Raw genomic sequence first — 12388 nt, 5'->3', positions numbered from 1 at the left:
ATAGAGCAAGATAATAAAGACTGAGAGTGGCTGGGTGCACCAGTAAGGAAATATGTATGCACAGTAAGCAGCAAAAATTCAGCCCATCAAATTTGTGCGGCAATTCAACCAGACCTATTCCCCAAGTTCTGGACTATGAGGATGTGTTAACAGAATGAGGATGGATGAAAGGTAAAACATTTGGAACTGTTACGTACAAAAGATTGCAGCTGCTGCAAACTTTCTCAAGAAATATCCACCAGATAACAATACATGTTGAGAGAAAACAACTTAAATGTTACCGACCAATTCTGACAAACTGGTTACGTATAAATGTCGGATTCAGTGGCTAGCTCCAAGGAGTTACTATACAGAAAATTAGATGTTGTTGCTCAAGCCTGCCACAGGTTTCATTAAAACAACAGAAGGAACCAAAATAAAAAGGTAAGAGTAGGACTGGAGTAAAGAATGAAGGTGAGAAGCGAATGGAAGCTCAGGGTCACCTTTCACATTGAACAGAGGTATTCTACAATTGAAAAGCTAATTCGGCAGTTATTGGAAATCTAAAAAGACCATGTTTAATAAAGTCTCCTTCCAAATTCCAAAGAACATGGTCACATGGTTTTTTCAAACAATCCTATAATTCGCAGAAATGATCAACAAACATTTTTCCCCAGGTTTCAAGTACATCTTTGGTCATTTCTGCCCGTGGTATAAAGTATCTTAAGATAATAGTCCAAATGTGAAAATGGTTAACCTTAAATCATCACACCTAAAGAAAACAGATGTCTTTGCAATTATACTTTCTATTAAGAGCTGATTTCAAGATAAAAAATAACAGTGACACCATCAGTAGGACGGTACCCTGATTACTCAAACCAATGCATCATCTCCGAGGCTGTAATGGGATAGTACACACACTCATATGAATGTCGTTCTAACACAGAACAAACTGCTGGAGCAACTTTTGGGTCAGGCAACAGCTGTGGAAGGAAATGGACAGACGACGTTTTGGGTCAACACTTCTTCAGAATTTATCCATTTCCTTTAACAGATGCTGTCTGATCTGCAGAGTTCCTCCAACAGTTTGTTTTTTGACCAAGATACCAACATTTGCAATTTTGCCCAAGATACCAACATCTCCTCTGGACAAAGTACCCTCTATGACTGACAACCTGTCCACCACCTTAAATATTCCTTGGTTTATAAAGTTTATTTTCCATGCTCACGAACAATCCATAGGGCAGAGTGAGGCAGTTTACACATACCATTGACAGAGCATTATTGAAACAAATGCCGATGAGCCACGTGCAGCTGAAGGTTATGGCTAGCTGCAGTGCTATCGTGCCAGCAAACCTGGCTCGGCAGCCAGCAAACCTCAGCACCAGGCCTGGCTCGCCTTCTGCAGAACTGGGAGAGGGAGACCGCCAAGCCTGGTCCCTGCTTGCCCATAAACCGAGAACCGGGAGGGGCTTAATCTCCGCACCTTGAAGGCACGAAGGTTTAAGATGGGTTGGCAAGGAGAAGGACTTGTTGCGGGATGACCGAACAGGCCTTAATGGCTACCAGCAGCTGGGACTATGAAGTGGTGCCAAAACCTGGCGACTATTATGTACACACATATAGGACTGTTTCTGTTTAAGAAGGAACTGCAGATGCTGGAAAATCGAAGTAGACAAAAGTGCTGGAGAAACTCAGCGGGTGCAGCAGCATCTATGGAGCCAAGGAAATAGGCAACGTTTCGGGCCGAAACCCTTCTTCAGACTGATGTAGGGTGGGGGGGGGGAGGGAGAAGAAGAAAGGAGAAAGGAAGAGGAGGAGCCTGAGGGCTGAGAAGGGGAGGTGACAGCAAGGGCTACCGGAAATTGGAGAAGTCAATGTTTATGACACTTGGGTGCAAATTGCCCAAGCGGAATATGAGGTGCTGCTCCTCCAATTTCCAGTGGTGCTCACTCTGGCCATGGAGGAGGCCCAGGACAGAAAAGTCGGATTCTGAATGGGAGGGAGAGTTGAAGTGCTGAGCCACAGGGAGATCAGGTTGGTTAATGCGGATCGAGCAGAAGTGTTCCGAGAAACGATCGCCAAGCCTACGCTTGGTCTCACCGATGTAGATCAGCTGACATCTAGAGCAGCGGATGCAATAGATGAGGTTGGAGGGGATGCAGGTGAACCTCTGTCGCACCTGGAACGACTGCCTGGGTCCTTGAATGGAGTCGAGGGGGGGGGGGGGGGGGGGGGGGGGGGGGGGGGGGAGGTAAAGGTTTAAAGCGACAAGTGTAGCATCTCTTCCGGTTGCAAGGGAAAGTGCCTGGGGAGGGGGTGGTGTGGGAGGGAAGGGAAGAATTGACCAGGCATAAACATTGACTTCGCCAATTTCCGGTAGCCCTAGCTGTCTCCTCCCCTTCTAAGCTCTCTCTCAGCCCTTCTCCCTGCCCCCATCACCCACCCTACATCAGTCGGGTTTCGGCCCTAAACGTTGCCTATTTCCTTCGCTCCATAGATGCTGCTGCACCCGCTGAGTTTCTCCAGCACTTTTGTCTACCTATAGGATTGTTTCTTTGTGTTATGTGCTAACCTGGCCTTGTTCTTATGTATGTCAATAATCTCAGATTTGTATGCAAATAAAAAGGAACAGAAAAGGGTTAAGCATGCAGAATAATCAGAATCAATTGTAGTTTGATGATCCACGAAGAATTGAGGTCATGATGACATCTTGGAAGAAAACAAGGATTTTCTGAAAGTGCCTATACATTCAATGCTGGTTGATTCAAGTGTTTCAAGAAACGGGCAATCCTGCATTTTATTCATCTTATAGGGGAGGCAACAATTGTAGATAGTGCGATTGCAGAAAATGGCCCCAAGGAGCTGAAACGAATAATCGAGGAAGGTGGATATTCTCCGAAGCTATGTGAATGAAATGGGTGCTTTTGCAATAGGATGACAAATAGCACATTCATCTTCAAGGATGAGAAAACTAATCCAGACTTCAGGCAGCCAAAGATTGCCTTTCAATTCTCCCTGGGGGCCAATGGCAGAAGTGATGGCAAACTAAAACCTCTCTTAATTTACCCACTCTGAAGAAATATTCAAATGTAAATTGTGCGGTGATTTAATTAAAAAAACCTGGATGGCAGCTCTGGACCTCCAAGATTATATAATATAATTTCCTACCCCCAGCCATTCATCAAAATATATTGTGCAAGGAAAAACCTGAACAATAGTGCATTGTTCATTGATGTATAGCAAGGACATGACTGAAAACATCCATGCAGAGCTTGTGCCACCCCAACACTTACTATCACTATGCTCTAGGAACATCCTGAGGCATGCCACTTGAATTAGTGGCAATGATTAACCCTCCAGCCAGTGATTTTGGGATGATATAACCCATGCAGCACAATGGAAAGCCCTTTGCCCAATCTTCCGACTAAAGTATAATTATCAATGGATGTATATTAAGTTACAAACTAAAACTGAGACATAGAAACTGTAATTAATGTTCTCTAATTTGAAATAGATGTTTTGTGACTTGAAATTAATATAACAGGATAAAAAATACAGGGTTTTTCCCAAATACTGCACACAGCACACCACGCTACTGTACACTTAAAGCAGATGAGAGAATAAAAGCATCTGGCAGCATTTCTAATCAGATGTCAAATGACAAGAGTAGTTTCTCATTTGCTGAATCCATCAATTATGTTACAGAATTGTAATTACTCCATGATATAATAATAAACATTAAAAAATATGGAAATTGGGGTAATGGGCAAAAGTTAAGAGGGAATAAAGACTCCAGTTGCAACACGTCACCACTAGTCATTGCTACTTTAACAGGCAATCTACACCATGGTTTTAATGCAGAATAATGATCTTAGATTTTCTTTGTAATAACTAAATTCAGAAATCATTCCAAATTCAGATATAAATACAACGTATGTCAAATGAAAGAGTGATTTGAAAATATCCAATCCAAAGAAACAATCTATTAATATCATAAATCGACCTACTTGTATACAGATAACATTGCATTATGAAAATATAGTTACAAAACCAATTGTGTCAATGGGGAAAAGGGCATTTGAGGCTAAAGCTTCAGACTCACAACGACAAAATCATTTCCCACCCCACTCGGATTTTCATGTTTTGTCTCATCTTTATAAGTTTATTTTTGCTACTGTAAACTAAAACTACTAAATGCTACATGTCAGTTTGTTTAATGGAGTATCCTTGCACATGTGTCAATGGAAGCAATTTCTTGTCAGTTTCGATGATCATCTGTAGTGAATACGCCAGACTGCGTTCTTAAGTGTTGGCTGTAACTGTGGGGAGTTGCATGGCAAGTATTTACCCCTCAGCTTTATTTTCTAAAGTAGGTTTTATCTGCTTGTCAATTCCAAAGTAACTTATAAGTGGTTCTCCCGTTCCTGATCGAAATCACGTTATATCTAATAGGCATTAAGAAATTACGCGTTCTTTCCTAAGGGCCTGTCCCACTGTACGAGGTAATTCAAGAGCTCTCTCGAGTAAAAAAAAAAAATCAAACTCGTGGCAAGCATGTAGAATGTACATAGCGGCTACGGCGGAGCTTAGGACGTCTCTTAGCGGCTCGTAACGCTAATGGCAGGTACTCGGGAAACGCGGTAAGCTCGTGAAGATTTTTTAACATGTTGAAAAATGTCCACGAGAGCCCCGAGTACCTACGAGCGGCTATTACCGGAATTATCCGAGTTCAAATCAGGGGAATCTCGGGAAAACTCTTGAATTAGCTCCTACAGTGGGACAGCCCCATTCAGGTTATATTGTCCTATTGGGTCTGCAATCTATCTGAAACTGTCTTTTTGACTTCCTGGTCTCAGTCATTTAGAACGGATCACAACATTTCTTCCATCATGATCATCAACAATGGAGTCCCGAAGGGTTGCATGTTCATTCCCTGTGCACCGTGACAACATGGCCAAGAGCAGTGCCAATTCATCAAAGATAAGACAAAGTACAGGAAATAAATAGAGAAACTTATGTCATGGTGTCAGGCTAGCCCTTAATGCCAGCAAAGCAAAATAGTTGGTTGTTCACCTTAGGAATCAAAGAGGTGAACACAACTAACCTCATCAACAGAGTTGTTGTTGAGATGGTTTTGACTGCATCAAGTTCCTGTGTATCCGCAGCCCCTAACGTAGTTCCCTTCGCACTGATGCGTTCATCAACAAAGCACAGCAGCATATTATCTTACTTACGCCTGTTAAAAATGTGGCTTGTCCACAAGGATTCTCTTGAACATCTACAGATACACTATAGAAAGCATTCTACAAGGTTGCATTTCAGCCTGATACAGCAACTGCTCTGGTCTTGGCCAAGTGAACACGGTCAGAGTGGTGAACAAACTTGCAACTTCTTTCCATCAGTCCAATGATCACATGCAACAGAAAGGCTGGAAGTCTCAAAGATCCCTGCCACCCCTGGCTATTCTCTTTAATCTCTTCTACTTTCTGGGGAAAGATATTGGAGATTGAAAGCCTGGATGTTCAGACTTAAGACCAGCTTCTTCCCCACTGTTACCAGACTCCTGAACCAAATCACCTTTCATACCCCATTCCTGGAAGTGCTGCCATGCATTCTTACTCTACCTCGTCTGGTTGTTGTGTTTTTGGACTTGTCTTTGCTCGACCTCAGACTGCATTATAATACTGTTTTCTCTGGAGCTTAATGTGAATAAGGTGTATATAACAATAAACTAGTTTGAGTCTGAATCCAAATCAAAACATTATCTGGGACAACAGATTTTGGATTTGAGACTATTTTCAAATTGACTGCTTCAGTCAACATACCACCTGAAGTAGCAGCACTGACTATTTCCCCTCTACTGCCCATTAGTTTTAATAGGACCATCTACCAAATGTCTTGCATCAGCTTGCCAAATTTTTATTGACAAGTCTTCACAAATCCAAAGACCATCCAACCACATTACAGTCATTATAATTGTCACAGAATGAAAGACATTATTAAACAGACCAAAATAAATGCAGCAGATCTCTAGTGGAAATTTGCTGCAGGAGATAATCAGAGCAAGTGTGTTTCAAAAGAATCAACCACCTGTCCACAAATCATGAACTGTGAATTTAAAACATCATTTCCCACCAGAACATGTTCAGCACCGGTCATGGTACAAGTTTTAATTTTCTACCCCTTATAGATGAAACAATCTTGTCAAGAAAATCATGACAGCGGGGATTCATGAGATTTCTACATCAACATTTTAACAACTCAGGTAACGAAACTCAGCCTTTGAATAAGTCAGTTACTTTTACACTACGTGTACAACTACTACATTAACAATAAATCTTCAATGGGTTGGATGATCCATGGTTTTTATGGGTTAATAATGCCTATTGCTAGATGGTTTAACCAAAAAAAACTAAGCAAATTAATCTGGAATCTAGATGATAGAAGGGTGACACATTGTACAGCATGTAACGGGGCAGGAATGACATCTGTTAAGGGAATCTGAAGTGAGCTTTCAAACAATAGAATACTAATTAATTTGCCAATTGCAAATTGCAAGGAGTCTATCACTGCTTTGACAAACAAAAGATTGGAGTGATCAGTGCCCTATCATTATGGACAATTGATGCTTCCAGATTCTCAGCTTCATAACTTGTTGGGACTGTTTTACAAACTGCATACATGCAGACATCTTTGGCATTATACAAGGTTTTAGAAGATAAAAAGCAATTACCTCCTTTTGCAAATCAATAAACTGCAGCTACTGGAAATTTGAAATAAAAGCTGAGTCTGCTGCTATTTGTTCTATGCATTAACGATTTGTTTGACAATGTAATTAACATTGTTTGCAAATAACACTAAATGAAAACAGTAAGGAGGAATATCCAAGTTAACAGTGGGGAAGATGGGCCAAGGATGGGAAATGCAATTTTAACTGAGAAATATGGGGTGTAGCACTTTAGTATGTCAAACCAAGGCAGGAATTGCACATCAAATGTTAGACATGGAGAGTGTTGTAAAACATGAGACCTGGGGTTACAGGTGCATGGTTCTCTAAAAGCGACGGTGGACAGTGTGGTGGAGGCACACTTGCCTTCATTGGGAGGGGTATTGAGCACAAAAATGGAGACATCATAGCGCACTGTGCAAATCGTTGGTGCGACCACACTTGGAATGCTGTGTGTAGTTCTGGCCACCCTGCAATAGGAAGGATGTCATTATGTTAGAAGGGTGAGGAAGAGATTCACAAAGATGTTGCCTGGGCCTGCGAGTAATATTGAGAGGGTTACACAGAAAAGCTGGAGAAACTCAGCGGGTGCAGCAGCATCTATGGAGCGAAGGAAATAGGCAACGTTTCGGGCCGAAACCCTTCTTCTGCACCCGCAGTAATATTGAGAGGTTGGATAGGTTGGGACGTTTTTCTTTGGAGGACAGGAGGCTGAGGGGTGACCTTATTGAGGTGTCCAAGATCATGACAGGCATGGATAAAATGAATGCCAACAATCATTTTCCCAAGGTAGAAGATTCTAAAATATAGATGGCATAGACATGAGGTGAGAGGGGGAAAGGGAATATTTAAGAGTTATTTCAGGGGCAGCTTTTTCCACTAAGAGTCCATATCAGGAATGAGCTGTCAAAGGTAGCCACAGTATAGGGTGCAATTAAACCTCAATTTGTCAGATGGAACCAGCCCAATAGGCCAACTTGGACAAGGTGGACCAAAGAGCCCGTTTCCACTGTACAGCCTTATGACTAAAACAGTAGAAATGCTACTTAGGCCAAGGAGTATTAGGGAAACAGCAGTTAACACTAGTTCTGACAATGGGTCTTGACCTGAAATGTCCTTTTTATTTCTTCATTCCACAGAGGCTGTCTGACCCGAGTGTATCTAGCATTCCCTTTTTTATTTAGTTTTGTTCAAGCCCGTCAGGAAGGCCATTATATCTCACAGAAATCAGATTTCCAGTGCAGGTGTAGTAAATTCAGCCACATCTATACCTTACCACTCCCTCCCCTCATTACCTTCCCTTCCAAACCTGCCCCCTCCCACCCGCCCCCCATCTTCATCCCCAACTGTCGCCTCGCTCATCACTATCTCCTATAGTTCCTCTCTCCCTATCTCTGCCACCTTCCCCAAACCCTCTCCCACGTCTCTCTCCCTCCATCCCTTCCCCATCAGGGGTTTGACCAGAAACGTCACCCATTCATAGTCAGAGTGATAGTGTGGAAACAGGACCTTCAGCCCAACTTGTCCCAGCTACAATAGTCCCACCTGACACCATTAGGTCCATATCTCTCAAAACATATCCTATCCATGTACTTGTCTGTTTCTTAAATGTTGGGATAGTCCCTGCCTCAACTACCTCCTGTGGCAGCTCGTTCCATACATCCATCACCCTTTGTGTTAAAAAGTTACCCCTCAAATTACCATTAAGTATTTTTCCCCTTCACCACAAACCTTTGTCCTCTGGTCCTCGACTGACCGACTCTGGACAAGAGACCCTGCATCTACCACATCTATTCCTCTCATGATCTTGTACACTTCTATAAGTCCACCAGGTGGCGCTGTACATGGCAGCCTTGCCAACAGCCTGTCTCATCTTTTTCTTCTTTTGTTGTTTAGCTCAGTGTTTACTTGTATGTTTTCAGTGTACTTTTAGTTTTTGTATTGTGTGGGGGGGGGGGTTGGGGGAAATCCTTTTTTATCTCTTTCCTCGACGGAGCTGCGACTTTTTCCATCATATCTCCGTCTGCATGGCGGCTTTAACATCGTGGATCTGGCAGTCCCTTTGTTTGGGATTGTCTGTGGGGCTCCAACCGCAGGAACTTCAACCGCCCTGATGCGGGAGCTTTGACAGCCCTGATCGCGGGGATTTCGATCGCCCTGGCCGCGGAAGTTTCGATTGCCCCGACCGCAGGAGAAAAGCAGGAAAGAAAGTATGTTATTCGCCTTCCATCACAGTGGGGAATGAGGTGTTGCCGAATAAAACAAGATGGACGTGCTGCCTGCACCGTGAGGACTCTGAGGGAGTGCCGTGAACGCAGTGGTCTCTGTGTTTTGTAGGAACATGGCTACATGTGGACATCCCGGAGTCTAGTGCGAGTGTTGACGGCTTTCTGACTGTTTGGGCGGACAGGGACTGCAGAGAGTGACAGTGGTCAGTACAACTCTGATCACATCAGTGTGGCCTGGACATTGAACTGATGGCTGTGGGTCTCCTCTTATGTTGTGTGCCCTGTGGATTCTCACATGCCGTTGTGGTGGCAGTTTAAGTCTATGTTTAATTTTTATGTGGTTATGTATCTTGTTGCTTTTTTTGTATGACTGGTGGCAAATCAAATTCCTTGTATGTTTACATACTTGGCTACCAAGGCAAATTCCTTGTATGTGAATACTTGGCCAATAAACTTATTCATTCATTAATAAATTAATTACAATACAATCACCCATCATCCTCCTTTACTCCAAGGAATACAGTCCCAGTTTACTCAACTCCTCTACATACAGATCACTCTAGTCCTGGCAACATCTCGTAAATCTTCTCAGTACCCTTTCCAGCTTGACAACGTCTCTCCTATAACAGTGCCTAGAACCGAACTGAACGCAATATTCTAAATGTGGCCTCACCAACGTCTTATACAACTGGGACATGACCTCCCAACTTCTACACTATTGCTTTTCTGCAGAGATGCTGCCTGACCTGCTTAGTTACTCCAGCATTTTGTGCCTATCTTCAGTGTTAACCAACATCTGTAGTTCCTACACATTTCGTCTCTCGCTCCCTTGTCTCACACTCTCCCTCTTGCCGTGACTCATCCTCACTCCGGCGCTCTCTCTCCTTCCTTCCCCTTTGTACCACTCTCGGCCCCACAACTCTTAACCCGCCGCCACCCCGCTCTTTCTTTCCTTCCCTCCCCCTCCCCACGTTCTCACCCTCTTCGACCCCACTCCATCCGCCCGCCTCCTCTTCCACCCACACACACACACAATGCACCCAGCCGGCTCTCACCCCAGGCTCTTCTCGCCCACACACACACTCACTCACCCACCCCAACACCCCCTTCTCCCGGCTCCTACCCTACTCCGCCGATGTCTCTCCCCATCAGCACCCTGCCCAATACGCCCGCTCGCTCTCTCACTCCCCACGGCTCACCAGAAGAAAGTGACGGTGCCGTCGTCAAACACCACGGACTCGGTGCTGCGCCGGGCCTCGTTCACCTTGTCCCGCCCGCCGCCCGCCTCTCCACGCTGCACTCGCCCTCCCGGCGGCGGCGGCGGCGGCGACTCGGGCTCACTCCACAAGCCGTTGGGCTCTCCGCCGGCCGGCCTCCTCACCACGCGGCGATCGGCGCTGGCCCCGCGGATCATGCTGGCGGGTTGCAGGGCAGGGCAGGGCAGGCAGCGTCTGTGTCTCTCTCTCACTCTCACTCTCTCTCCCCGCTGGGGCTCCGCTCCCTCGGTCGGGTCGGGGCGCCACTGCACGCCGCTCCTCCGACCCTGCTCCCGCCGCACCAGTGCGCATGCGCCCACCCGGCCGCCGTGGGGGTGGGGCGGGGCTGAAATGGCGCCACAGCGAGGCTTGCGGGGCACCTGGGGCACGTGACCGGGAGGGGCCTTGGACGCGGCACGTGACCGGGAGGGGCCTTGGACGCGGCACGTGACCAACGCGGCACGTGACCTAGAGGGGCATTTGACGCGACACGTGACCTGGATGGGGCATTGGACGTAGTACGTGACCTGGAGGGGCATTGGAGCTGGCACGTGACCATAAGGGGCCCGACTTCCAGTACTACCACGAAGCTGTGGGCGTATCACAGGGGCATTGGACGTAGCATATCACAGAGAGGGGCCCCTCTTCTGGTACAACAATGCCACAGTTACTGAGGGGATCCGGATGTTTACAGAACTGTAATGACTAATAAATGAATGAGGGAAATTAGAGAGAAATGACGAACAAATTGATGTTAATGTTAACTTTTATGTGGTTGTGTGTCTTGTTGCTTTTCATTTAGTGTGACTGTATGGTAACTCAAATTTCACTGTACCTTGGTACATGTGACAATAAACTGGCCTTGAAACCTTGAAACCATTAAACCTGAAATTCAGGTCAAGAGTTTTTGAAATGAAAAGGAATAGGTTGGATCAGGGAATGTCTGCAGAGCAAGTAAACCTGAGCTTAAACACACTAATGAGTAGCCTTACAAGAGAATTATCCAGTTCTAATACAAAAAGAAAAAGCAAATTATCTGAAATTGCTGAATTCTTTATTGGGTTTAGAAAGCGGCAATATGTTCAGATGGAAGATAAGGTCTGTTCGCCCACGTAGGAACAGTGCAGGAGCCACAGATAAAAAAGAGCATTAAATGAGAGGCAACGGGAAGCTCAGTGTTACCTCTCTAGACTGATTGGAGGTTTTCCACAAGGCATTCCCCGAATCAGGACTTGGTTACTTAAATGTAGAGGAGCTTGCTCCATTGGTATTGAATGTTTTGAGATGCTATTATGGAATGCATTAAATCCCATCTACCTGGAGGACTTGGCCCACTGCAGTTCACCTACCTCCACAACAGGTCCATCGGGAAGAAGGTGCAGGAGCCTGAAAACTAACGTCCAGGTTCAGGAACAGCCTCTTCCCTGCAGCCATCAGGCTATTAAACACTACAACCTCAATAAGCAATGGACTTCATAGACTATTATTATTATTATTGCACAACTATTGTTTGTTTTTTGAGTATGTGTGTATGTGTATATATACACACTGAACTTTTTATTTCTCTGTCGTTTATCATATTGTTTACAATGTACTGTGTTTACATATTCTGTTGTGCTTCAGCAAGTAAGAATGTCATTGTTCTATCTGGGACACATGCCAATAAACCGCTTTTGACTTGATGATGCCTTCGCCCTAGCCCTACACTTATCTCTAAAACACTTGAATAAGAGACCTGAAACGTCACCCATTCCTTCCCTCCAGAGATGTACCTGTCCCGCTGAGTAACTCCAGCATTTTGTGTCTATCTTCAGTTTAAACCAGCATCTGCAGTTCCTTCCTATGCTCAACAAAATATATATTTATAGAAAATGGGGGTAAAAAGGAAGGAAATAATTGATCTGTATTTTCTTCATTTAAAAAAAATTAAATGGCTAATCATTTCACAATATTCCAGCAACATAGAATCACAGCAGCATAGAATCAATGTGATACAATATAGGAGGCCAATCAATCCATCATAATTGCACCAACCCTTTACAGAGCTATCCAGTTGCTCCCACAATCTTATTTATTTTTCTACATTTCAAGTTGCTTTCATTTTCATCTGATTTCCAGCTATTGAATTTGCTTTCACCTTTCTTTCAATAGTGAATCCCAGATTCAGCAGTGAATCCCACTACAGAGCATGGTGC

General features: G+C 44.5%; 1 protein-coding gene across 1 annotated transcript in view; it reads right to left on the bottom strand.

Moving 5' to 3' along the window:
• The window catches only part of ptdss2 (phosphatidylserine synthase 2), a 58821-nt gene extending 48336 nt beyond the window's left edge, over positions 1-10485 (bottom strand). Inside the window, exon 1 of the mRNA XM_055649696.1 lies at positions 10137-10485. Coding sequence (XP_055505671.1) covers positions 10137-10351 — 215 coding nt within the window. The 5' untranslated portion in view covers positions 10352-10485. The remainder of the gene's footprint in view (positions 1-10136) is intronic.
• Positions 10486-12388: the final 1903 nt, after the last annotated feature.

Source organism: Leucoraja erinacea, chromosome 18, assembly GCF_028641065.1.
Source record: "Leucoraja erinacea ecotype New England chromosome 18, Leri_hhj_1, whole genome shotgun sequence".
NCBI classification, from domain to species: domain Eukaryota; kingdom Metazoa; phylum Chordata; class Chondrichthyes; order Rajiformes; family Rajidae; genus Leucoraja; species Leucoraja erinaceus.
Note: the sequence above shows the minus strand (reverse complement) of the source record. Positions and strands in the feature narration are given on the sequence as shown.